The 26,420-nt window shown below is 45.8% G+C and overlaps 10 protein-coding genes across 10 annotated transcripts; 5 read left to right on the top strand and 5 right to left on the bottom strand.

Annotated features, from left to right (window-relative positions):
- Positions 1 to 141: 141 nt before the first annotated feature.
- Positions 142 to 2,047, top strand: N7511_003938 (GMC family oxidoreductase; the record flags this gene model as incomplete). The annotated part of the gene is made up of 2 exons (XM_057126363.1): positions 142 to 387; positions 446 to 2,047. 2 exons carry the CDS (start codon positions 142 to 144, stop codon positions 2,045 to 2,047), a joined length of 1,848 nt encoding a protein of 615 aa, XP_056985253.1.
- Positions 2,048 to 2,311: 264 nt separating this feature from the next.
- N7511_003937 (uncharacterized protein) lies at positions 2,312 to 3,040 on the top strand (the record flags this gene model as incomplete). The annotated part of the gene is made up of 1 exon (XM_057126362.1): positions 2,312 to 3,040. One exon carries the CDS (start codon positions 2,312 to 2,314, stop codon positions 3,038 to 3,040), a length of 729 nt encoding a protein of 242 aa, XP_056985252.1.
- A 1,852-nt stretch (positions 3,041 to 4,892) lies between these two features.
- On the top strand, positions 4,893 to 5,420 carry N7511_003936 (transcription factor domain-containing protein; the record flags this gene model as incomplete). The annotated part of the gene is made up of 1 exon (XM_057126361.1): positions 4,893 to 5,420. The coding sequence occupies one exon, from the start codon at positions 4,893 to 4,895 to the stop codon at positions 5,418 to 5,420; it is 528 nt and encodes a 175-aa protein (XP_056985251.1).
- A 92-nt stretch (positions 5,421 to 5,512) lies between these two features.
- N7511_003935 (alpha/beta hydrolase) lies at positions 5,513 to 6,265 on the bottom strand (the record flags this gene model as incomplete). The annotated part of the gene is made up of 1 exon (XM_057126360.1): positions 5,513 to 6,265. The coding sequence occupies one exon, from the start codon at positions 6,263 to 6,265 to the stop codon at positions 5,513 to 5,515; it is 753 nt and encodes a 250-aa protein (XP_056985250.1).
- Positions 6,266 to 7,135: 870 nt separating this feature from the next.
- On the bottom strand, positions 7,136 to 8,155 carry N7511_003934 (Short-chain dehydrogenase/reductase SDR; the record flags this gene model as incomplete). Its single annotated transcript, XM_057126359.1, has 5 exons — positions 7,136 to 7,332; positions 7,393 to 7,706; positions 7,756 to 7,862; positions 7,910 to 8,062; positions 8,114 to 8,155. 5 exons carry the CDS (start codon positions 8,153 to 8,155, stop codon positions 7,136 to 7,138), a joined length of 813 nt encoding a protein of 270 aa, XP_056985249.1.
- Positions 8,156 to 8,840: 685 nt separating this feature from the next.
- N7511_003933 (RTA1 domain-containing protein) lies at positions 8,841 to 9,784 on the bottom strand (the record flags this gene model as incomplete). The annotated part of the gene is made up of 3 exons (XM_057126358.1): positions 8,841 to 9,265; positions 9,334 to 9,582; positions 9,631 to 9,784. 3 exons carry the CDS (start codon positions 9,782 to 9,784, stop codon positions 8,841 to 8,843), a joined length of 828 nt encoding a protein of 275 aa, XP_056985248.1.
- A 1,083-nt stretch (positions 9,785 to 10,867) lies between these two features.
- Positions 10,868 to 12,188, bottom strand: N7511_003932 (Zn(II)2Cys6 transcription factor domain-containing protein; the record flags this gene model as incomplete). The annotated part of the gene is made up of 2 exons (XM_057126357.1): positions 10,868 to 12,031; positions 12,120 to 12,188. The coding sequence occupies 2 exons, from the start codon at positions 12,186 to 12,188 to the stop codon at positions 10,868 to 10,870; spliced, it is 1,233 nt and encodes a 410-aa protein (XP_056985247.1).
- A 4,728-nt stretch (positions 12,189 to 16,916) lies between these two features.
- N7511_003931 (putative serine peptidase) lies at positions 16,917 to 18,996 on the top strand (the record flags this gene model as incomplete). The annotated part of the gene is made up of 10 exons (XM_057126356.1): positions 16,917 to 17,135; positions 17,199 to 17,316; positions 17,376 to 17,530; positions 17,588 to 17,710; positions 17,763 to 17,932; positions 17,990 to 18,077; positions 18,133 to 18,238; positions 18,293 to 18,452; positions 18,506 to 18,703; positions 18,780 to 18,996. The coding sequence occupies 10 exons, from the start codon at positions 16,917 to 16,919 to the stop codon at positions 18,994 to 18,996; spliced, it is 1,554 nt and encodes a 517-aa protein (XP_056985246.1).
- Positions 18,997 to 20,579: 1,583 nt separating this feature from the next.
- N7511_003930 (uncharacterized protein) lies at positions 20,580 to 21,298 on the top strand (the record flags this gene model as incomplete). The annotated part of the gene is made up of 2 exons (XM_057126355.1): positions 20,580 to 20,772; positions 20,826 to 21,298. The coding sequence occupies 2 exons, from the start codon at positions 20,580 to 20,582 to the stop codon at positions 21,296 to 21,298; spliced, it is 666 nt and encodes a 221-aa protein (XP_056985245.1).
- Positions 21,299 to 22,231: 933 nt separating this feature from the next.
- On the bottom strand, positions 22,232 to 22,999 carry N7511_003929 (FMN-binding negative transcriptional regulator; the record flags this gene model as incomplete). Its single annotated transcript, XM_057126354.1, has 1 exon — positions 22,232 to 22,999. The coding sequence occupies one exon, from the start codon at positions 22,997 to 22,999 to the stop codon at positions 22,232 to 22,234; it is 768 nt and encodes a 255-aa protein (XP_056985244.1).
- Between the last annotated feature and the right edge of the window lie 3,421 nt (positions 23,000 to 26,420).

Genomic DNA, 26,420 nt, shown 5'->3' with positions numbered 1-26,420 from the left:
GCTGATTTCTTTTGCGGGATACAGTAAGATAATTAATGCCCCGCTACTTAGACTCAGCTGAATCCCAATCCTGCGCGGTTCCGTCCTACTTGAATATTTGTCTCCTTCTCTGCACTACATATATAGCTGAAGACGTTGACCATGGCAGCTTTTGACACCGAGTCCACTGCAGGACTTGCAAATGCAAGTTACGATTTTGTGATCGTCGGCGGCGGGACTGCCGGTCTGGTTGTAGCCAATCGACTTACTGAAGATCCAAACATCAGCGTGCTTGTCCTTGAAGCAGGCACAAACCGTATAAATGATCCTCGCATCAATGTTCCAGGATTAGCAATGGCGGCTTTTGAACATGAAGATTTTGATTGGAATTTCAGATCCTGTCCCCAGGTAAGCGGATCCAATGAAGTTACTGATGGACTTGGAAGGATGTGTTTAACATGACTAGGAACAACTGAATGGGCGCCAGATCCTGGCAAATAAGGGTCGCACTTTGGGCGGCTCCTCGGCCATTAATCTGGGCATGATCGTCTATCCATCCCGCACTGGAATGAACGCCTGGGAAAAGCTAGGCAACCCTGGCTGGGGCTGGGATGAGTTTTCTCCATATCTGCGCAAGTTTCATACCGCTGCGCCTCTATCTAGCGCCAATCGGGAGTTCTTCAAGGGGATGAAACATGAGGCACAAGATCAGGGGAGTACCGGTCCTGTGCAAGTATCGTTTGGCGATGAGTACATGCCTTTCCACGCGGCGTGGATGGAGACTTTCAAGTCTCTGGGATATCCACAAGATGAAGATCCCATTAATGGAGGCTGTGCAGGCCCCTTCGTATCTCCTGGTGCTGTTGATCCAGTTACTCATACCAGAAGTCATTCTGCGGCTGCGTATCTGGGGCCGGAAGTTCAAGCTAGATCCAACTTGCGGGTTGTGACTGGCGCTTTGGTGGAGAGGATATGCGTGGAGAAGCGGGAACATGAGAGTGATGCCATTGCAACTGGAGTTCAATTCACCAAGGACTCGAACTTGTACACTGTTTCGGTGGCAAAGGAGGTGATTCTTGCGGCTGGAACAACGCAAACTCCTCAGATCCTCGAACTTTCCGGGATCGGCGATCGAAACATACTCGAATCTCACAATATCCCCACTATCATCGACAGCCCTGGCGTTGGAGAAAACCTGCAGGACCACGCCATTGTCTCGTTTGGATATGAGGTTGCAGATGGCATGCCATCAGCCGACATGGCCAGGGACCCAGCAGTAGCCGCTGCTGCAATGGCGGCCTACGAAATTGATGGCTCAGGACCTCTCGGCATGGTCCCATTTACCTCGGCCTTCATGCCGCTAGTGAACAGCTCTGACGATGATCGGTCTCAAGTGCTTCAAAAAGTGCAAGAATCTCTAAACAACCCCAGCATTTCACAGACACACAAGAAACAATACGAAGTCCTGCACGAGATGCTCCAGAACCCCAACGAGCCCCACGCTCAATACGTCCTGGCCCCATTCCAGATCCTATCCAGAAAAGAACAACCGAAAGATATCTTCGGTCTCAGCCATCCAGGCTTCTTCATCACTCTTGTTTCAACACTAAGCTACCCTCTCTCAAGAGGCTCCGTCCATATCCAAACTTCCGACCCGAACGCTCCTCCTCGGATCGATTCTGGACTTCTCCGTCATCCAGCCGATGTCGAACTACAGGCGCGCCATAATCTGTATGTGGATAAAATCGCTGAGACAGAGCCTCTTGCTTCACTTTTGAAGCAGGGTGGCCGACGTCTTCATACCTCTGAGCCTGTGACGGATTTGGAAACGTCGCGGACCCTGTGCAAGGAACTTGTCTTGTCTATGTACCATGTGAGTGGTACGTGTGCAATGATGCCGCGGGAGGATGGCGGTGTGGTGGATTCTTGTCTGAGGGTGTATGGTGCGGCCAATATTCGGGTTGTTGATGCTAGTGTCTTTCCTTTGGTTCCTAGGGGCAATACTCAGGCCACTGTCTTTGCGGTTGCGGAGAAGGCGGCGGATCTGATTAAGCAGGATCTGGATTAGAAGAGTTGGAATGCCTGAGTTTCCACGTTACTATCCGCTGGGTAGATGAGATGCAGTATGACATCTGGGATATAGTTCAATGTTTTCATCAATGCAATGCTGAATAATGCTCTATGAGTAAGCCCCGGGGAGATGGGGCCTTATAAACCAAAAGTCTCCGCATCCACATTCATCCGAGACGTCATACATAATGTCTTTGTTCGTATTCTTCCGTTCCAATCTCACTCTTTTCCAATAATTTGTCCTTGGAATTCTCACCTCAAGATGTCATCCCAACAGCCCCGCACCATCGCCATCGTAGGCGTTGGCCCATCCATGTCCCGATCCCTAGCTCTATGGCTCGCAAGTCAAGGATGGAACATTGCTTTGATCGCGCGATCCGAAAAAACCCTCTCAGCCATCGCAGAGGAAGCCAAGGCAGTTCAGAAAAATCCAAAAGCCAAAATAATCTGGCAAACAGCCGATGCTAGCGATACCACGGCCTTAAAAGCAGCTCTCGATTTGACCGTCGAGCAGTTCCAATGCAAGTTGGATGTTTTGAACTTCAACGTCGCTCGTGTAGCCGAGACAAACATCCTCGATGTAACCCCCGAAGAGTTGGATCTCGATTTCCGAATTTCTGCAGTTGGCACCCTCGTTGCCGGTCAGTGGTTCACGCGAAATGCCCGCCTGGACTTTGTCTCGACCGGGGAAAAGCCTCTGTTTTTGATCACTGGGGGGCTTCTTGATAAAGCACCAGGTTTGGAATTTTCTTCTTTGTCAACTGCCAAATCTGCTTCTCAGACTGTGAGTCGGCTTTTTGCGCAGATTCTACCGGAGAAGTATGGAATTTTGGTCGGCATGCCTCTGGTTTCGGGGAGAATTACTGATCCAGAGACTGGCGATTGGGCTCAGGGATTCCATCCAGATGACATCATTCAGAAGCTGTTTAAGCCGTTCTTCGATGATCGCTCAAATGGGAAGGGAGATTGGACTGTGGAGCGAGTTTTGTAAGACAAACTCTGAACGAACCCTTTTATAGTGTCATATTAAATGTACGGATGGATGGAGGGCTGATTGCAATTTTCTCTATCCACCCTCCTCACCTTTGGGGAAATGCAGGCAAAATTGAGTGTACCCACGAAGTTTTTGGATGCATTCGGATTGTTCAAACTTGGTCAATGGTGAAGTTCGAGTCTTACCAGACAAAAGATGTTATGGTCTCCAGTTGAACCTCTGAAGAGGCCGCGTACACACAGACTGCTCTCTAGGCTCATTTCATGTTGCAACAACTTGATAGCACACTTTCCAAGACGACTACATTTTGTTCCAAGTATCAGCTAAAATGTCCTGGTTCTCCCAATGCTTTTGTAATTTCAACATCACGTGCCCCGTGTATCCCATTGCTTCGCCGGCTAGTGCTTACCGCCCCACAATGACACTTGGGCAGCTTGATGACACCTCCTTCGTATTCCGGCACCTTGAAGCTCAAATCAAATGATTTCTACTTAAAATCTATCATGGTCCCCGTTCTATGTTTTCTAAGATAGTGAATACTCGACACCCAGATGTCCAAGCAACGAAGATCCTATCGTGTAGGACCTGCATCAAAGCGAAGGTGTTGGACATGTCGTGGTAAGATCGTGCGCGTCTTCTTCGAATTTGATATATGCAATTTGAGATAACATGGCTCTGGCTGTTCTTAGAGCGAAAAATTGCTTGTGATATGGGCCGTCCGGGGTGCCGGAACTGCGCTGCGGCATCCCGCATCTGCCAGGGTTATGGTCTCCGATTGAGTTGGCCGGCGCACGGTTCCAGCAGATCAATCAACAGCTCGAGTCAGGGGCTTTTGCCTGAATGGTCGAAGAATGGAAAAGATGCGCATTTTATTAATACGTTGATGACGGATGTTGAGATGCATTATCTGCAGTATCCGGGTGGTGTAGGTCAGTAGTTGAAATTGCTTTCGGACTTGCTTGGGTAGTATGTATGTTTTGCTAACTCGGTTACTCGTTAATTTTTTAAGCAATACTTCCACCTCTTCGCACGTGGATTCCTACTCTATCGAATTTGACAAACGCAGAGCCAACAACGGGCGATGGAGACCATCTGCTGTCGTTTTGTATGGATTGAATGAACCCCGAAGAGTCACTTGGCTGATTATTTGACTCTAGTCATGACGAAAGTAGTTACTTCCTTCACTCCAATCGGATCAGATGGATATAAGCTTTGGAAATTGTTATTTCAGCTCTCATTCTCCGACGATTCGCCCGCTTCAATGGCCGTCTTGCGGGCAATATTAGCCCTAGCTTCTCTACACCGTCATGGACACGGAAAAAATACTCTTCAACTAAAGGTAGCAGCTCTGGGCTCTTTGACCGCATCCATGAAAAGAATCACGACCGGGACAAGAGAAATCTATCAACATGTAGCCGTGGACATGCTACTCTGCGCATTTGAGGTATTGATTTCGCCTCCTTCTTTTCAATGCCTATTAATGAGATCAGATCTTTATGCCTTCTGAGAGCACCTTCCAATGGCCGTTATATTTGTCGGGCGCTAAAGTCATGCTCCACGAGATGTGCAAAGAAGGGCATCCCAAACTGATAGAATTCGACCCTCTTGTTCTTTGGGTGCACTATCATGATATTCTTGGACGGTTCAGCTTGAGACATTGGAAGGTTGATTCTCCGGAAAATTTATCGATTTTCAAGGTACCGGGTATGGCTTCGGCTCTAGTGTCTGTGGAAAACGATCAAGTAAGGTGACAGTTGTTCGATTTGAATCTTACTAATAAGATTAATAGTTTATCAGCATATTTGGATGTTCACTGGAGATGATAAATCTCATCGCCAGAATGTCAGAAATGCAATTGAATAGTCTGTCATACGAACGTAGTGACACTGATCAAAGCTCTCTCGACTCTATTGAGCGCGAATTGACCGCAATCAAACAAGACACAACACACCTCTCTGGCAAGAATAATACAGAAGAAATCAAACGCGCGAACAACATGGCCAAGCTGTATCAGCTGGCAGGGCTCATTTATTTTGAGCGTGTTTTGAAAAGATCCCCCAACAACAAACAAGTGAAAGAATGGGCTACTGAAGCTTTTGGTCTTCTCCGGGAGTCTGTGATATGTGAGCGAGCATTTCCGCTATTTTTTATAGCATGCGAAGCGCAAAACGATATCCAGCGGGAGCTCATTCTCTCTGTATTTGAAAATACACATAAACGGTCCCATCAGCGCAGGCTGTATGCCGTGCAAGGAATGATTGAGTCCATGTGGGTGCAGAACGATCTAATTATGGATTCAAACACACAGTGGAGGACGTATGTCGATACGTTGAACACTATCATGTCTTCGAATGAGCTTCTGCCAACACTAGCCTAGTATGTTCGAGGATGAGAAAATACAAGCAGGCTTTCACGAATCATCATCTATCCGAATCAAAATAATTAATACATTGAGAGTAATGATCGCGATCAAATGGTTTCCCCAGCTGCGCGGCGAATTGCCGCCGTCAACCCATCGGGCTGGCTTATGAATGGACTGTGAGACGCATCCACCGTCTCCGTGTTCATGCCATACCCCTTCGCCGTCACTTCAACCATCATCTTCTGTACTGCCAGAGGAATTGCCGCGTCCTGCAGACAATACAGATAAGTACTTGGCACCTCCTTCCAGGCGGCATAGGTGCAAGGGCTGTGAAAGCACTTGTAGCTATGAGGTCTGAGAGCAGCGACTGCGGTCTCAATCTGAGCAGGACTGCAGTCATTGTAGAAGACTTCGTCTGGGTTCGCAGGATTGACCTCTAGTCTGTCCTCTGCCACCCTGAACCAAGGAAGATCACTGCCACCAAAAGCACTGATAAGAGACTGTCCTTCTGGGATGACAAAAGAGCAGCAGAAAAACAGATGAGCGACGCCACCTGTCAGGCCCTGTTTTTGGCGCGTCTGGATGTCCAGTCCTTGAATTGCCTCGTTTGCGGGTAGCGCGCCGTACGAGTGAACGACGACGACCACACTCTGTCCTGCGCTCACTTCCTGTTCGATTTGCTTGCGAATGTGTGCAACATCCTCGTCAAAATCTAGAAAGTGTGTTGGCGGGTTCACTGAGGGCAGATGCACCTTGTTGGTCTTGTATTTGGCAGTCTCCAGACGCTCAATCACTGGATCGAAGGAATCAGGATTGTGCCAGGCGCCAGGGACAAAAAGTATAGTAGTAGATTCAGCCATTGCGAAATATAGTCATTCAGTCCTGGAGAGACATTGACAGGCGAATTGGTCTTGAATTTATACAATGCGATAGTTCCCTCCTTACATCCAATTCACTGAAATTTCGAAATTCCCCTCAATGTGCCCCAATGTGGAAAGCTGCTCGTAGCACCAATTAAAAGCCTTCGAATATGCGGATGAGTCCTCCATTGGGGTGCTAAGCACTTAGTTCAATCGTAACGCGGGAAAGGAGGGGTCGCAAAACAAACCCATTTGCCGCTTTGGGATTGCACATAACACGCGGTAAATGACGGCGGTTGCGTTGGCAGTATTGTTATGACAATCATTTGTTTAATCTAATGATGAATTCGCTTGCCGAAAGGAAAACCAAAGAAACAAGATTTAAATGTCTGGAGGGAGCTTGTTAAAACATCGAATAGGGTCCCGGCGTGAATGGCTGAAAAGGACCCAGAGCCTCTAGAAGCCCGATTCGAGTAAATAATACGATAGAAGCAGTCCATTAAGGATTACTGGATATGCAGTGAGATCAAAGCTTTGCTTATTTCAAGCCACAATCTCATCCATCCACTGTTAGGGATGTCTTTTAGGAAATAGTTACGGTACTTTTGACTTCAATGGGTAATTATCGCTGCACTCAAGCTATCAATCTTGGGATATTTTCATGTCTTGTTTTTTTTTTTTGCATATAGAGAACGTATACCACTCGAGATGGACGAATCTAGAGTCGTGAATACTGCTCCGGTGAGGACATGCGATATTTGGAGTTGAACACAGAGTCTGTTAAATTCACCATGGAAGTTTGAAAATAGTCTTCAACGATGATTCACGCGTCTTGAAATGAATTCATTTCCTCGAATTTGTCTAGCCTATTTACAGCCACTGCTTGTTCCCGTGATGCGATATAAACGCACCACCATCGCCATTTGCAATTGAGGCGTTGTCCATAACGGACAGAACAGCAATGACTGCTTCTTCAGGAGTCAACTGTCGCGTAAAGTGCGGTGCATACTCCACAAACTTTTGCACAAGAATAGCTATCTTTCCCTCCTCGCCTTCAGGCGCGCCCGCTGTGAGATGAGCGTTAGTATGGACATACAGGGCGCTTATGATTGAATCATGTGACATACCATTGTTTCGCTCGGTTGCTACATATCCAGGGCTGACGGCGAGGAAAAGAACACCGTCCTTTTTGTACAGGGCATTGTATTTCGCAATGGCGACATTGACAGCAGCCTTGCTGATAGCGTATGGGGCGCCAAATTCGACTTCAGTTGCATTGATCAGGTCGATATCGGCCATTCCAGTGGAGATAGTGAGGACCTTTTTGGCATTTCCCTTGAGGATTAGAGGCATAAAGGCGTGAATTGACTTGATGACAGCCATCATATTGACGTCTAGTGATTCTTGGAGGTCCTTTTCCAGAGTCTCGAAGTCATCCTCGCTGTGCATTGTCAGCGTTGTCGTATCTTTGATTGAAAGTCAATACATACAAGTCACCCAGCGATTTGAATTCACTGATTTTAGACATAACGGCGGCATTGTTAATTAGATAGTCCAAGCTCCCACCAGTGATCCCTTTGACAACTTCTGCGGCTGCCTAGAAGGAATCAGTATGTTATCATTATTAAGGATACATTTACACACCTTGAGGGATGGTAGATCAGTGTACTGAGCCTCCACCATGTGAACATTATGGAGTCCCTCTTCTTTGGCCTTTGCTTCAGCAGCAGCCTTGTTTCGGACCAGACCGATGACGGTGTTCTCTGGATTCTGAGCAAGATGCCGAACGAATTGAAACTGTTCATATCAGTACTCAGTCACTGCAGCAGAGAGCATGTGGTCACTAACTCCGAGACCACGACTGGCACCAGTGATAAGATAGGAAGACATTGCGGTGTCTATACGTGAATTGGAGAAGGTGGCTTGGGATAAAACGAGTTTGGAATGATACTATGGAATTGACTGGCGGGGGACTCTCTATAAATACTGCTGACTTGTAGGAATGATTCCCAAGCCTTCGGTCAAATGCTGATTAAAGGGCATCTACACAAAGGCAAAGTGGTGAGCTCACTTGCTTACGAACAGCGGAGTGGAGCTTAGTTGCAGTCTGCTGATTGGCTAAATCAACGGAGAGTCAAGTATTTGCGAGCCAATGGGAACAAGGCCAGCCTTGGCATTTCCCCGCGGGACAACAAGACGCGTAAAATTGCCTGGGACGGGTAAATTGTAAACCGAATCATGACAAACTATTGGCTTTACGCTGGCATGGACAGTCTTGCGCTTATGCAGTGACGGCCTCAGTGCAGTCATCGATCCATGGTTGCTTACCATAAGATTTGCCCGCGCATCCTAGCCCCAATCAACGTTGTTTCTTGTCGATAAGACGTTTCGCAGAAGCGGGCGCTAGCGGACCTTGGCGGGCCTATTCGCATTGCACAGTATGTACAGAGTATGTTGTCAGTCTTACTGGGTCTGAAAGTAGACTCTGAGAAGACTGAATAATTCCGATTTTGATATTGTTACACTCACGTTCTACTTCGTTCTTTGATCCAACATTTTTTTCTCTCGATGCTTGTTATCGCATCGGCAAGTATTCGCCATCTTCGATGAGTTCATTCCCATGGGGTAAAACTCGGCTGGGGTGGAATATGTTCAACTCGAAACACACAGCGATCATGAGCATCGAATCAAATACATAAAGAAACACCTCATGACTCTGTAGATAGCCCGTTGTTCCTTGGATGTACTCCACCACACGGTAGATTGATCGGACCATGATAATGAAGCTAGCCACATAAAGCGCAATCAGATATTTTTGCCAAGGTCTGGTGGTAGAAAGAGATCTCGGTGTTGGGTCGGCGGTGATATTTTTGTGAAAATGAGCTGAAACAGCCATGAAGACGCCGAAGAAAAGTATTTGGACGAAAAGTCCAACAACAATCATTCGCTCGCCGAGCGTTACTTTGCTCTGGCTTTTTGCTTGAGCTAGAATAGCACCACCTGAAGAAGTTGCAACGAGTATCAGTATCGGATGGGGATTTAACAGATCGTTCTTGTCAGTCACATACCTCCACTTTGGACTAGAAACGATAGTACATCTCCAGTGACAAAAACTTTGGTCAACTTCTGCGGACGGATCAGAGCCCTGGAGCCTCCATCAACCAAGTTGATTATCCGACCGAGAATCATATATATCGAAGCAGCGAGCAAAGACGGGGCAAGAAGCAAGAGCAGGCTTTGCATGGAATATGGCCCAACGGCGTAATCCGGAGCTTGCTTTGCATTGACCGCACGTGCGGCATATCCACAAGCTTCAACTGGTTGGATATTAGCCTAGTTCGTCAATTGAATTCGGGTATACATACATAGTATGCCAATAATGAATGGTGTAAGAAAGGCTGTTTTGTTGACACTGGCTTGCCAAATGTGTCCCATCCCGGAAATGAGAAAGGCGGCGGTAAAGCATACTGCAGCGACATATGATGGGGTGTAGTTGTATAATACATATTTAGCAGCCATTATGAGTATGGTATAGGGGAAAGAAAGCGATTGAATATTTAGCTCGAGGTGTTTCAATATGTCGGGTTTAGAGATTGGGGGTTGCCTGAGACTTTTATAGCTGAATTAACCTTTCTCAAGGGAATTTAGCCCACTTACTAGGAAACATTAAAACCAATCAGGGCAGCCAATATCTTGTTTTGTCCACATCGTATAATTAGCGTGGGTTTGGAATCTATAGGATCGAAGGTTTGTATTTGTTGTCCCAAAGTGGTAAGGTGTACGACGGAAAAGATATTCTTGGAGAATAGATTTAACACGGTTTCCCCGATGTCTTAACTAGTAACAAGCTTTACATTAGCTCATATTGGACTAAGATCTCGTGAGCCCAAACAGGAATAGTGTACGATCCAAAAATCCGCGCGGAGCAGTTTCAGATGGTCTCTCACTTCATCTAACCAACAATAGAACAACGAGATCCGCTGCCATATTATATAAATTACTAGGCTTCCATCTTCAAAATGGGTATTTCCGAAATTCACATTTCTTTCTGCGCACTTTCATACTCCGCCACCTAGCGTTGTCGCATCTCAACACATTTTGCAGAAGTGTGGTCTCAAGATTGAGGCGATATTTCTCGAGGATCAAAATGGGGCTGAGCAATTTTGCTATAATGGTTATCGTGATTGCCTGCTGCCTTAGTAGCACAGCCTTGGCGGCAGGGATATTTTCTCAATTTGTTGTGCATGAAACGACGCGCTCAGCCTTCAGTTTTCCCATTCAGCAACAGCAGTATATGCGATCCCTTCGCCTCCGCAATATACAGAACTTACGACGCCTGGCGGGCTGGGGCCGGCGACATCCAAGTAAATATGATGTGTATATTCCCCGTTTCATTCAAGTCACTCATCCTCTTATTTCTGTTAGGCAGCACTACCAATGCGGATCAGCAATTTAGCTACGGGGATGACGAGAACTTAGTATGAGGATCTTCCTTGCAAGCAACATCCATGGACTTTGCTGACTATATATTTCAGGGAGATAAAATGTCTAGCATTTAAAGTTCTGTCCAAATGTCGTTTTCTCCATGTTTTGATGTCAAAATCAAGTCTGAAGAATTGAGTCAACGTGAACATCTGCATTTTCGTGTTGCTCCGGTGTGTCGTGGATATCTGATTTTCTGAGCAAACCAAGAATAGGAGCAACGTGCTGCCTCCACTCCGGGTCGATTGTGTAATAGATTTCATCGAGCAATCTTTGGCTCCAATCCCCTACCCACCAATAACCCCGTAGGCGATGCATCAGGACACTGAAATAAACCACGATAACCATCGCAAGTGGTTTACGCGACTTCAACATTTGTATAAATTCTCTACGGACCGCAAATATCCAACGGAACATTGCAGTCACAGTGCTTGGCTCTTGAGGACTTGCAAGGCTCTCAAAGGCAATCTGAAGATCTTGAATTACCGATTCGTAGGTCTCTCTTTCCGCAGCGGTGTAAATATGAGATATGTTAGAATATAAATGGTGCAGAGCTCCGAGATTGTATGGTGCAGGCTGAGGATTTGCACCCATCGAAGGGTGAAAAGAAACTGTCTCCGTGTCTACCAAAGTCGCGAGTTGGCCTTCGCGCACCCACTGCACAACGGCCATGAGGATTGTTATTGACTCGCGGCAGATATGAAATATGCGGAGAAGCTCGTCCAAATACTCCATCTCGTGACTTGGTTTGGAATATAACGGAAGGGCAAATGTAAATATGATGATAATGTTGGATAGAGCGTATGTGGCGTCGGCGTTTGAACTTTGCAGCGATTCCTCTCTCGCAATGCCGGTGATAGCCTCAGAGTGATGCGCTTGCGCAATCGCCAAATATCTCCCGCGAGTATCTGCCGAGCATTCGCCAAACGCTCGATGTAAAGCAGCAAGGGCGAGGATTCCATTCATGAGAAAGGGATGGTGGGCAGCTTTTCTGGGAATGACTGATTTCCAAATCCATGTGACAGAGCTGTTTCGGGACAGCGTGAGGCTGGTATGGGTACACCATTGGACCATCAGTTCCAAGTCCTCCAAGTTCAAGTCTTTCTTTGGGACGCAAGGGACAGAAGTTTTTATGGTTTCTGAAGGGGGCGTTGGAGGCCTCGAAGAAGATGAAAGTATTGCAAATGATGGTGTAGCATTACTTGGCGATGATGTCGATTGACTGTAGCTGCATGTAACGCCACGGTCTATACATTTCTGGCAGGTAGGTTGTAATTCATCGCACTTCTCGTCGTATCAGCTATCATGAAGATCAGGTAGTGTAAATTGACTAGAAGATTTGGATTGAAAATGGCAATATATGCAATTGTACCTTATGTCGTCTTTGTTTGCATTGGAGGCATCCGTGCCGTGATTTCGTGTGACTGCGTCGTGAAGGCATGGGAATTGCAACAGGGTGAAAGCGGAATAATACAGCCTGAGAATGAGATAACAAATAATGTCCTGCGGAGCGAGCAACTCAGGGAATCTGCTCCCTGAGGATCAACATCATTTTCTTTTTTTAGCTTGGAGTGTTCTTGAATATTGAGTGGATCGGAGGTTACCGAGCGTACACTAGTCCACATATGGTATGGTGTACGCATCGCAGTGTCAGAGATTTTCACCATGCTTTTGTCGGTCGACAAAAGTCTAGTATTTAAACCAATGATACGGGTTCTGTTCATATTACGAGAAAGCTTAAAAATAAAGAATGACACAGCCAGTCCAGGAAAGTAACAAATAGGGTCTATACCAGATTCTCATATTGAGCACACTGCTTGACGTTGTAAATATGATTTTGTCACACTTTGGTTCTAATTTTTAACCTCTTTAAAGTGTCTGTTTTAAAGTGCTTCCTGCTTACGGTAATCATGCGAAAACATGCGCAAAATGTAGTTAAAAAGTGATCGCCAAGGAAGCCAAAGCTGACTGAAGGACCAATTCAAAAAATCCTAAAGACAAAAAAAATAAAATAAAAAAAACATACAACAGTAAGGATTCGCTAGTGGTCACCCACCTAACTACTAACTTACCGGCGTGTGGCTTAAGTACGGCTGAGCGGACGGGAAGCCCTGTTCTCCACACCCTGTGGTCGTATGTACTGGGCTCACTGTTAAAGGGAAATATATAGAATGCTTTTCCCTGTTATTAGGGTGATACCCTTGCGCGAGAGCAGAACGATTAACGACCGTCTGTTCTTTTCAACCCATTGCCATATTTATCTCCATTGCAATCAGACATAAGACCTATATTTGAACCAGCTGTCAGATGCCTGGCATAACATCACAGACTATAACTTATAAAGTATACTAGAAGGTGGCAAGCCGGGGCGTAACCGGATCATGTTGTTACATTATTTTCGCCTCCTGCTTTGTTCAGCATAGCACCCTACGGGCCGCTTTTATCACCCAACTCCTCTATTCATCTCTCTATAGAATACTGTCTACCATTTTCTTCGCTTTCCTAAGCACTCCCGCTTATCACCTTGGCATAGATACACACCTTGGTTCATTTGACCCCAATGACGCTTAAGCCGTCTCTTTGGTTAGTCTAGATGGCGCTAGCCATGATACGATCTAGTCGTTTAGAATAGATATTCTCGGATAATACAGACCACAAACCTGTAATGGCTTTGTGCAAGATACGCGGAATAAAGGAGGGCGTGTTAAAATCATGCAAGTATTTGAATCAGATGAGGTAGTTATACTGAAGGAATACACGTATAAGTTAGACACTCAAACCCCCGATGGTCTTCTTCCCTGTGAGCACACAATGTGAACTGACATCATCATAATTGCCTTCGATAGAGCCGTCCACGATTCTGGTATCGAAAGAGTCAAGAGGTGGCCAATATATAGACAGCACCCAATAACGGAAAAAGGAGCCAACATTGTTAACAGCCCAATTCATTTGATACAGGTGAGTCGGTACGCTCGGTAACGCAATGCTTGGACGACTCCGCCCAAGTAAGTTAGCTGAACATCAGCGATTGAAACCGGAAACTAAAGCCATCAGTAGGAAAAATGTATCTGGCAAACCGCCTCGTTCTTCTGCTTGATCTTTACGCAAAGCAGCTGTACCAAGCAGTTTAGGTTGTTATTCTTGCTTCTCTGCCGAGTATACTCCACGAGAGTCAAATGGTTCTGCACTGCAGTCCGGGATTGAAGGCCCTGAAAATTTAGTTCAAGGCGAACCGAGAATCGCGCTCCCATCCCTTTCCCAAGATCTCACTCTCCCGATAACCGTACCTGACGAGAAAATTTGTGATCTACCTGATTATTCGAATAGCACAAGTGATATGATGCGACAGGAGCTTGTTTCTCACCTAAATCTTTCCTCTAACCAATTTCGGGTCCTTCAATCCGCTCTCTCAGTTGTCGGAAAGTTTGCATCATTGTCACATCATGTGCAAAGCACTTCACATGAGAAAGATAGTGACGACGTGATACCGCCGATGGAACTTCTTTCTGAACTTTTCTACAACCTATTAGGTGGTACGTCAATGTTTTTCTTTCCCTGCAGGTCTCGCTTTAAATTTTCCACGTACCTGTGTTCAGAATCTGACCAAAGTAGAGCACCAGCATACTCATTGGCCCGATCACATATCATCTAACACTCTAGAGCACATCTGTTTGGCGCTAAGCAATCGTGCCGTAAGTGGCCAATTAGCCCTTCAATACGCCGTATGTGTTCACTACAAAGCTGCAACTCACATCAGTCGCCGGTTACGATGTTGCACATCTTAGGGCTTGTCGACTTGTCTCAAGGGATCTAGAAAATCCTACATCGCCTCCAGTCTGCGATGCCTGAAGGATATTGATTTTACGCTATCTCGAAGTCTCCCTATGCTCCAAGCTCTTCTTTCAGGCGTAAGTATCAGCAGCCTACCTGACACCTGAGGCAGGAGTCATGTCCTGTTGCTAACTCACCAAAGGCTTCGCTTGTGCAGTTTCCCGGCCAAACTAGCCGCTCTTGGCACCTGACTGCATTAGCATCCAGGAGCCTCGTAGCCCTGGGATACCACCATTTAATCCCGACACTCCTTGATACTGAGGAAAGAAGCGAAGTACGAGAATGCGTTTATTGGTGTTACTACATGGATAAGACATTGAGCATGCTTCTTGTGCGCCCATCCTCGTTACCGGGTTTATCATACAATCCGGCGACATTGGTGAAGCCGGACCTGAGGAATCTATCTTACAAGGTTTAGATCATGGTGCAACTTGCCCGTATTCAGGATCTATATCTCAATGCCTTACCCGAACGGCAAAATGGTCGCCCTTACCCATCAAATCTGGTGGAGTCCCTTTAATTCGAGCTATATTCTGTCCGTTTGAAGATTTCAGAGGTCAGTATCCCTTGGATTGCCCCATTATGTTCAATCCCAGCCTGAGTATTGGAAGGTTCGCCCTACGTACATTGACACACCGGTTCTAGAGTCTGAGTGGGATGCTGTTGACTTCACATATTTTTCGTTAGCTTGCACTGCTCTTCGCCCCGATTCGATATATCTACACGATCACCAAAAAAGCGAAGAATGTGTACAATGCGCGGGAAAAGCTCTCAGAGCAATGTAACAGTGCCATACATATGTTTCCAGCACATCGGGATCCACAACAGATTCCCTCGTCTGGTAAGTTACCCTGACTATCTATAACAAACGAATTTTGTTAATCAGAATCGAAATAGGACCGTACTTCTATACCCCCTGACGCCTTTTTTTGTTATCTTCTGCAACATTGTTGCCACCTCTGATGTGGACGACCTACAGCTTTTGAAAGAAGCTACTGCTACTATTGCAAGTATTGGCGGCCATTTCTCATTTAGCAAAAATATCCACAAGTTGCTACATCAATTGATTGGTCTTTGCTCGCAACTCGAAATTCCGCCAAAGCAAACTTCAGCTACCAATAATACAAATGAATTATCTGAGGAAGCGCACCTTGGCTGTCAAATATTTCCCACGACGTGGTAGCAGAAAATTCAGTGGAAAATCAACATTCTCGCGACACAACGACTCCCGGTCAAGGTACCGGGGTCGACGCCAACACAACCCCGCAGGTGAACCATCCACTCATGGGTCAATCAAGTGACCAGGAAGGTACGAAAAGCAGTTCAATATGGGATGCTGGGCTGTTGTGGGAACTTTTCAATGTCCAGCCGTCTGTAGAATGGTTCGATGTGGGCTACGACAACCTGATTGACGGCCACCCGGATTGAGTCGACATATATCCAATGGCTAATTATCCAATATACATGTGTAGCAACTCTCAAGATTCCAGAAAGACTTTACGGTAAAAGATAATCAAGCAACTGCCTACCATCAAATACTTAATTGTAGTTGCTGTAGCCAACTGAGTTGCAAGGGTGGCCCAGCGAGCAGCATATACATGTAAGGAGGTTCAAATAAGGTTTCTTCATGTATGGCAATTAACGCAGGAATAACTTTCAATAAATGTGGTGAGAAGTTGCTTATTCTAGAATTTGTGCCTTTATCGCGGCCCTCGATCCAATGTTCTGCAATTCCAAGGTGTGGGGTTGAATCGGTGGCTAATTCATCCCCAACATCAACAATTATTACTCCTACTATTACTACTTGTATGATTTTAGCTAGTAGCCTTTTTCCGCCCCACTCCATTTTAATGAAGCAATGCTAGCACTTATCAGGAACCAGTCACGAACGCGGGATCTTGACTAGGTTATCTGCTGCCAGTAAGACGATTCGGACCTCCGACGGACATGAAGCACAAATCTCATAATTTCGCCTAGATCAGTAACTAGCGTTGCATTCCCCCTCCCTCAGAGCTCGTCTACACGATAAAACTGAATAATCTGGCAGTTCCTGGCCTCGGACTCCGAATCAGTTTGCCTCTCATGCGCGAATATTTAGTCGTTTATGAATAATGCCTTTGGGATTCCGCCGCTAGTAGCAACTCGTAGCTGAGACTGGCATTGCCTGACGTGGCGTTGGATAAATAGTACAAACTCCCAGTCAATCCCAGCTTCAGAAGAGTCGCTTCAACTTTTTCTTTCTTTTGGCTATTGAGCTGGTGCCAGGAATTCATACGGTGCTGGTCCTTTGAGTCCGTATAAGGAGCCTGCAATAGTCGGTCCCTGCTTAAAACCAGCCATGTATGCTTTTGGCTTGACTGCCTTGTCCGTGCTCTGGGCTGCCGGTGCACAGGCAGCTGGACGTCGACCTCTTCCACCTCCAGCAGCAGCAGAGACGGCGGCTACCTATGGCACTTCTTTCTTCGAGCAATTGATCGATCACAAAAACCCGAGCCTGGGAACCTTTTCTCAGCAGTACTGGTGGAGCGACGAGTGGTGGGCGGGGCAGGGCTCACCGGTACCTATACTTCGCATCAAAAAGTCTACTCAACAAGTCTTCTGACCCTTTCCCGAAAACCAGGTTGTGCTGTTTACTCCTGGTGAAGAGGCGGCGGCAGAATATACCGGCTATCTTACAAATAGGACTCTGACTGGTCTTTTTGCCAAAGAAATTGATGGCGCAGTGATTCTTCTTGAGCGTATGTCTTATGTTGTAACCAATTCAGCTCAAACTGAGACTAACTTCATTGCGTTACAGACAGATATTGGGGCAACTCAACCCCGTACACTGATTTAACAACTGAGAACCTACAGTACCTAACTCTAGAAAATTCTATCGCCGATCTCGTCTACTTCGCTAATAATGTGGATCTTCCTTTCGATACAAACCACAGCAGCAATCCCCAGAATGCCGTATGTATTAAGCGTCCTTCCTATCAATCTATTTTGATCTGACATTTTGGGCTCTAGCCTTGGGTTCTGAGTGGAGGATCATATAGTGGAGCTTTGACTGCCTGGACTGAGTCAGTCTCTCCCGGTACTTTCTGGGCATATCACTCCACGAGTGCTCCTGTGGAGGCCATTTATGACTACGTGAGTTTTCGAATATCAGATAAACAAATTAATCACTCATTTTCATGTTCAGTGGGGATACTTTACTCCCGTTCAGGAAGGAATGGCGAAGAATTGCAGTACGGATGTCGCGAGGGTGATAAAACACATCGACGAAGTTTACGAGTCCGGAAATGAAAAGAAAATCCAGAAGTTACAGGACATGTTCGGACTCGGCGACCTGGAGTTCGATGATTTTGCATCGTACGAGTACCTCTGTCCATTAGAGAAACTGAGCTAACCTACATGCGCAATGATTAGTGCATTGGAAAATGGACCTTGGTTGTGGCAATCCAACTCCTTCTACACAGGATATTCCTCCTTCTTTGAGTTCTGCGACTACATTGAGGTAATTTCTCACTTACTCTGACAGCTTTGAAATGGAAACTAACCGTCTTCATTAGAATGTGGAGGCAGGCGCGAAGAAGGTCCCAGGACACAATGGAGTTGGCCTGGAAAAGGCACTTGCGGGATATGCCAAGTGGTTTACGGAGGTTTATTTCCCTGGATGTGAGTCAACGAAAAGTTTCCTGAATTTTATACATCTCTAACAAGAAATTCCAGCATGTACTGGGTATGGCTACTGGACCGACGAAAGCACCACTGCTTGCTACGATACATACAATGCCTCAAGCCCCCTCTTTACCGATACATCAATCGACAACGCTATCGATCGTCAATGGAACTGGCTTCTTTGCAACGAGCCTTTCTTTTATTGGCAAGAGTAAGAACATGCAAGACTCCGAGACGATGTTGTTTTCTAACAGATGTATTTAGTGGCGCTCCATCTGGTACTCCCTCAATCGTCTCACGGACTGTAAATGCCGCTTATTGGCAGCGACAATGCTCTCTCTTCTTCCCTGAAGTCAACGGCTACACTTACGCGAGCGCAAAGGGAAAGACTGCAGCTGAAGTCAATGCATACACCAAGGGTTGGGATTTGACCGACACTACGCGACTGATCTGGGCTAATGGGTAAGTTATTCTCTTCTTTCTACGGTTTCCCTGTGAGTCTCAAGTTAATTGAGAGCTGTGTTAATTATTTCACTAGACAATTTGATCCCTGGAGAGAATCGGGAGTCTCATCTAGCTTACGCCCCGGTGGGCCTCTCAAATCTCGGCCTTCGGCGCCTTTGAATGTTATTCCTGGTGGCTTCCATTGCTCTGACCTCATTGTTAAGAATGGCGCAGCGAACGCGGGTGTCCAAAAAGTCATTGACGCCGAGATTGCGCAGATCAAGACTTGGGTGGCTGAGTATTACAAATAAGAGGCTTCAACAACGCTAGTCTATCAATAAATCAGCCAATGGGTGGGCTTTTTGTCGACATGACGCAAATGAATCATAGATTGTTTTCAAAGGTTGTTGTTCTGGCAGCATGTCGGCTCTGCCCGTCTACTTTATATATGTATGTTCGTCAGATGTGTTTATTCATATGCTCCGGATGCCGAAGCAATCACTACACAAACCATTTCACTTCTATCGAATTCTGTAGAGGGAAATCTTTGTCCTAAAAGAATCTATAATCCACGAGGTAATTACTAGCGAAGTTTTATACAGCGAATCCTCAAGGGTCAAACCTAACGATACATATACCATCACAGGCCAAATCCCATGATGACACAATGTAAGTTTAAGGGCACTACAGAAATATAGTGCTTTGATGCTTCCAAATATAGAGCAGATCCCGAGACAATATACAGCGCCTGTCAGGGGAAACGGTATGATCCAATGAGTTTCTGCTGTTTTAAGCTGAAGGGGTCAATGCAGTGGTTGCGCGACTTGGGCAACTCTAACCTTGTCTAACATTACAGTTTACCTGCTTCTAAGGCTGTATCTATATGATTCCCTCCCATCAAAGCTAAAGTACATACGACCACAGGGTGTGGAGAACAGGGCTTCCCGTCCGCTCAGCCGTACTTAAGCCACACGCCGGTAAGTTAGTAGTTAGGTGGGTGACCACTAGCGAATCCTTACTGTTGTATGTTTTTTTTTTTTTCCCTACTACGCGACTCCCTCCTATGTTAGTCCATTTACCATCTATACCTTGTCGTTAATTGAGGAGTTGGGAGTACTATCGTCTCTCTTCTAGAAGACGGCTATTGATCTTTTGCTACGGTGTAGATCTACTCGTGGTGTGTCTGTCAAATTTGATGATGCTGTGCTTTTCTCGAGTGTAAACGACAATCAGTCAAATCGAGACTGGAAATCGAAACTGGGGCTGTCAAGCAAACTTTGCCATCGCACCCGCACATCGAGTTAGGAATAGCGCCGACCCACACCCCAGATATGCGGAAAGAATATGTGAAACATACTGCTAGATACAAATCACGAAGCTGCGAAAGGCATGATGAAGGAAACAAAAAGCTAAAATTTTCAGTAGGTTCACTCATAGGACAATTTGAAATTTATGGATGTATGTGGGAAACTTCCTGAATGACTAGTCCGTTTCAAACCTATCGGTATCGATAGAGCAAATCCGTTGATTCTTTGCTGTAATATTTCCAACAATGATTACCTGAGAGCCAAGCGCCTCTCAAGATCATTCTTAACAAGGCTAAATCGATTCATTCTGTCCTTCCTAATCCAGTACTCGGGTGCGATTGGTATTAGTCGACCGCAGCCGCCGTCATGAATCTCCACAAGCAAATACTGATTTGATTGAGAGTTCGTGAAACTTCGGCAGGGTATGTAGAATGACTCAATCTGGTGGCCTTTGATCGGCAAGAGAAAATATATAAAATAGTTGCGAGCCTTGGAAAAGCTTTCTATACTTCTCTCTCGACCCTTGCCGAGTGTTCCAAATTTATCTTCTTTCAGTGGGCGAATAAATAACTCTCCCAAAAGACAATATGCTTTCTTCGGCTGCCAACACTCTGAAAAAACACTTAAACGTTCCACCAAGGCCGGAGATTACCATTGAGTTGGAGGCAGAGAGCCCCAATCCTCTTAAGCCCTTGACCACTGGGAATTGGATAACAGGCACTGTTAGTGTCCAATTTCCGCACGAAACACTGGTTGAAAATGTTGAAGTTCTATTTGAAGGTTAGCAAAATAAGAGTTTGGCGCATTTGAGTCATCTGACTGATTTTATCCAGGCCGTTCTCAGACAACAGTTTTCCAGTCTTCGCCTGGCGGTCGAAATGGGTTGCAGCATGTCTTTCTGAAAGCCTACCATTCAACCGATCATCTCGAGCGCCCTGCAGATCGAGTGCTGCATCAAGCATCCTCATACGGGTTTCCGTTCTCCTTTGAAATCCCCGACCGAACTTTACTCGGCGCTTGCGATCAGTTCGAACATTCGCACAGCTTCCTACCGCCAACTTTCGGTGACCCTTTGCTTGATAGTCCCCCTCTCGGTATCTCAAAAAGCCTGATGCCGAAATCTGGTCAGATTACCTACAGGGTGAAAGCGATAGTTTCTGGAAAATCTTTGACGAAGAACTCAAAAACGTTTGTCACGACTGCGACCAAGCCTATCTGGGTACTTCCTGCGACACAGGAATGTATAGACGTGGTTGCTAGCCCTTTTTTTCTTCTTCTTCTTCAAGATGGAGCAAACAACCCGTGACATGTGTGAAACATTCAGATTCTTGGGGGAGGTTGGAAATCAAATCATTCCCGCCGAAACCAATCCAAATACCCAGATACGATCACCAAACAAGCGAGAAAAATTGTGCATTCGCTCACATTCAAGTTCTTTTCGAGTCCGAAGACTGTTTGAAGCTTCCGCCCAACATTGAGTCATTGTACACAAGACTTGTGTTTGTCACTTCCCTTAAAGCAAGCCCAATACATGTCGCCTTTGATGGAGCAGAACTGTCCTGTTCGACAAAAGACCAGCACCGAATATATAAACGGTACTTACCGCTATTGGAGTTGAAAGTCAGCGATAGGCAGTGGATAAAGTGTGGTACACATATTGACTCAAGCGCGTCTTCGAGGCCACTCTTGTCGCCACAAGCCGCCCATTATACTATCGAGTACACCATCCCTATTCAAATCCCCAGAGATCATTACCTTGTTGCCAACTTCGATTCATGTTTAATCTCCTGCTCTTACTTTCTCGAGGTATCTATGGTCTGCCGCTCTCCTGGAAGAGCCTTTGCCAAGAAAATCTCGTTCCAGATTCCCCTGCTGTTGAGAAACTGACTCACTATTGTCCCAAGTTTGAAGACTTAGGACATACCCTTTGGCAAGTTTTCGTCATTCACAACTTGTTATATCAAAATCTTCCGTCTCTAGCACTATGTAGTACAAAGCTTCTGCCAGACATGGCGTCCTATTCGAGACTTTTAGAGAAACCGAGCATAAAGAGCCTCAAAGAAGATACATAAGACATATGCACTATCAATAATATTGTTTCATGAGACATTTATACCACTCAAGTTCATAAATTGGCTAGAATAGATCGGTGGTGAAGCTTTCGATTCTGTGTTTGAGGTAGATTTACTATCCCATGTTGGGCTCTTAACTTTTATATTTCTTGAACAGCACAAGCCGTCTAAGACTTCTGCTTCTTCTCATCGTGGAGTACACCACGTTCCTTGACCAAATTGGAGATAGCTTCCCCCGTCTCACCGCCCAACTTCGAAAATCCTTGTACCACACCCTCCCGATCACCAGGTCGCATCTCCTGGCTCATCTTAAACTTTCCTTGGATCTTGTCGATACGAATCTCAATTCCCACAATATTCCGCTGCAATAACTCGACGTATTTCTCTGGCGCGTCACCCACTTTCCACGGCTGTGGTCGTTCACCACCAGAATAACCCATGATCGATGTTTCCGTATGCTGTGAAAGATCCTGGATTTGCTGCGAGAGAAACTTCCCAGCTTCTGGAGTCTTGGAATCGTAATAGAGAGACAATTTGCCATAGACCTGAACCGCCGAGTAGTTCCAGGTTGGTACGACTTTGCCCGAGTCAGGCTTTGTTTCGGTGTAATATTTGGGAGTCACGTAGTGATGGTGTTTGCCATTGAAAACAACAAGAACATCTCTATCGAGCTCCATGACATTTGGCTTGTTCTCCAAGGCCTCAATCATGCCTTTCACTTGTGGGTTCTGTTTGGCGATGTGCGCGCGAAGGCGACCCTGGGGCGCGGACTGTCCGGCTTCTTCGGGCAGGTCTAGCACGCAGGGGACGTGTGTGCATTGCAGGAAGTCTAGAGAAGACTCTATTCCTGTGATAAGCATTCCTAGGGGGTTTTCACGGATGAACTGAAACAGGACGGCATTGTCCGTCTCTGCGTGGACACTCGGTAGGAACATGTTTGACGAAAAATTGGTAGTAGAAAAAGAATGTATACTGCGCGAGACTTCTCTGGGGGTGGGAACCGCCTTATAATGCTTTGCCAGTGATTCAGATGAAATTTGACTCAGTTTCACTATACCTAGTTATAGAAGCTCCGGGGTTCGAAAAGGCACGCTAACTGCATACAGAAAGTATACGCGGCGTTTACAATTGGCAAAAACGCCCTGTCGGATTCAAATTACAGTTAAAAACATACAGTGGGCCAATCATACATCGTCCTTAATTTGATTACAATTCGAAATTTGAAATGATTGCAACTAGAAGAGTCATAGTGGAGTGGAGTGCCAAATATCCATGGAGTAGCTAGGGCTTACCAATCGTCTGCCATCGCTCCCGCACTCTTGATTTGTTCTAGTGCGAATCCACATTTGATCAACAGATCTAGTGAGGATTGAACATCTAACAAGAGAAATTCTGCAAGCTGCTTTTCGAGGGGTCTTCGAGGTTAATAGTCAGATCAATTTGAATTCGACATAAAATCATGCTCCTCATAGCAATGGCACGTTTGATGAAGCATATACCGCCAAATCGACCTGATCAAGGTAAGGCACACCTGTTGCCAAATGCTCATCCATCTCTCGATATCACGGATATACACCAAAGCACTTACAAGATCAAGGAAAAATACAAGATTTGCTGTCCTAATCAACATCCGGCCAGATAATATCAGCTTTTGGTGAGATGTGCGACAGTCCTGGAAAGAAGCTTTTGCATCAATTGCCCGGCAGCTGAAATTGACCTGTACGTTCCTGGCATGAAGAGAAGGTTTCCAATGGCTCGCTGAATAAGCACTTAGCCTGAACAATATAGTGAGAAGGCTAGTAGTTTAATTAAGCACCAGCACCGCAGGAAGGCTGTACACCTTTGATTCAGCCTGTTCCACAAGTATGCTAAGCTACCTTCATGTCTTGAACCAGACCGCAGATCTTGGAATACGCATGGGACTTCTGCTCTAAATTCATATTGAGATGGTGTTGCAGAGAAATCGCGATGATTCCGAGTGATAGATGGACAACACAATATGCAAACAGATCAAACCACGAGTGGATCCATCTCTTGGCGTTATTCCCATATTCCTTTCTCAGACCTCTTGACTCATCGACAACCTTGGAAGTCGCGTGATGAAATTACAAACCAACTATAAGACTGTTATCAAGAAATCGTCCCTGTTTTGAAACTCGAATATTGACTTCCACTTTATCTGTTCCAAACTTCCTGCCGAGGCGCTTGGAACCGTATCCGTTTGACTCGATACTATTGATTGATCTATCGAGAATCACCATCTCAATCACTACATTTCTAGTGCCAGAGAAACCCGGAAAATTGAGAACGGTATTTTACGGTGCCCAAAAACACATGAACTTAAACCAAAGACCGCTTCTCGACCAAGAAATGCCTTGATTTGCTGCATCGAGATGTACAGACCACTCCCTCCAAGACCTAAAAAAACCAATATTGTTCGATCGCGAAATGGCTGCAAAAGTTGTCGGCAAAGAAAGACGAAGGTTTGTTCGAGGCTATGTCAATCATAATATCAAGTAGCTCATGGAACCTCAGTGCGATGAAGAACAACCGACATGTGGGACATGTGCTAGATTGGGCAAAGTCTGTGAAAGCTACCGTCCAGACTTCAAGTTTCGTTCTATGAACGTAACTAGCTCGAAAATACCTTCGGCAAGGACCGAGTCCTCACCTAACCATATGCAGCTTTTGGAAGATGTCGACCTCTCCAAGCAGGCTGAATCCTATTTGCCTCGCATCGGAAATATCAATGTCACGAAATCGCTGCAGCACTTGGACCGTGATGTTTTCTATTCAACAATATGGGAGGATTGCTGCCTTCCAACTATGCACCCGATGTTTCAAACTCTCTCGACAAAATTTGGCAATCATTCAATGTTTCGAGATGCCACCCTCGCCTTGTCTTCGTGCAACTTTAGCCGTCTTCACCCGGAGAAAAGAGACTCAAAAAATGGTCATATGGGCTCCCTCAGTCCTAATTTAGTTCATCAAACAAGAAGCCAACTGTATTACTCCTCGGCAATTCACAAATTCACTGCCTTGAGCGAAAGCGACTGTCGAACAAATACAACGATGGTCTTAACAGTGTTAACCGTTTTCGCCTATATCGAGTCCTCTATGGGAAACTTTAAAGGTTTCTACTGTCATGACCAAGGAATGTCAAGCTTGCTTCTGCAACTCAAAGTCAGCTCGCAGGATTCGATCATAGACGCTCTGTTTGCAGCTTGGATACAAATTCGTATTTTGGTATGGTGGGCACGTGCCTACTTTTGCTCTCTTTCAGTACAGCAGCACCTGCCTGCGGTAGTTCTGCCAAGTATTTATGAAGAGGCGTTCACTTCATTGCAAGGACGGAGGGTTATTGTTTTAACTATCATGTGCGAATCGCATCGTCTCAACTTCCGAACTCTTATGAGGCACTGGCATCAAAGAGAAACGACCAACTACACAAATGAACAGCAATGGAAGAAGACGGACGATCTTGAAACAACGTGCCATATGCTTGCAAAGCAAGGAGAGAAACTAGAATTGTGGCTCAAGCAACTACCTCCCAACGAACTGCCCATACAAAGTCAAAATGCCTTGCAAGAGGACGGTGAGACAAGTCTCACTCGGGAGCCTACTTATTTTCACTCACACGAAGCGGCACTGAATTTTGCATACTATGTAGTAGCACGGATTATGCAATGCACGGGGTTGTTGCAAAGCTTAGAGAGCAGCAATCCAACATGCGATACATACGAATGCCACAAAGAAGATGCATGGGTCCAATTGCTACTTCGGATAGTCGAGGGCATAAACATGCAGACAGCACTCACTATGAATAACTACACAATCGGGTTCTCTGGTCTCCTTCTAACTGCGCTTCTTCGATGCCAGAGCCGATCTCTTGGTCTTGAGATCCAAGGCTGGCTGCAGAGACTGGAAGATCTGAAGCCGACAGAGGAAGGTGCATTTCCCTTATATCAAACTCTAGGTGTGGTCAAAGCCATCAATCAACAAAAGGCTCTGCACCGTGATATCTTTGGAGCAACACAGCCGGTGGACGATGATGGAGGCACTCCGAAATTTACTTCGTATAACAGTCAGCCTATCTCGAGTCTGTTGCTTCATGGGATCGATCGGACTACAGGGGAGATTTCTACTGAATGTGTATCTATTGACTTATGAGATACATGGTCTTGATGAAGAAACTTGGTATTTAATCTAGAGCAGGACTAAAAGGCCACCCACCGCCCCAAACTTCAACCTGACCAATAAACTAGCGGCATCTGAGCTCATTTTGGATATTGTAATTTACATCGAATTTTACCTCTAATGTGGCATCAGATTCGTGACATTTTAATGAACCGGATC

Source organism: Penicillium nucicola, assembly GCF_028828085.1.
Source record: "Penicillium nucicola strain IBT 29836 chromosome Unknown utg000003l, whole genome shotgun sequence".
In the NCBI taxonomy this organism is placed as follows: domain Eukaryota; kingdom Fungi; phylum Ascomycota; class Eurotiomycetes; order Eurotiales; family Aspergillaceae; genus Penicillium; species Penicillium nucicola.
Note: the sequence above shows the minus strand (reverse complement) of the source record. Positions and strands in the feature narration are given on the sequence as shown.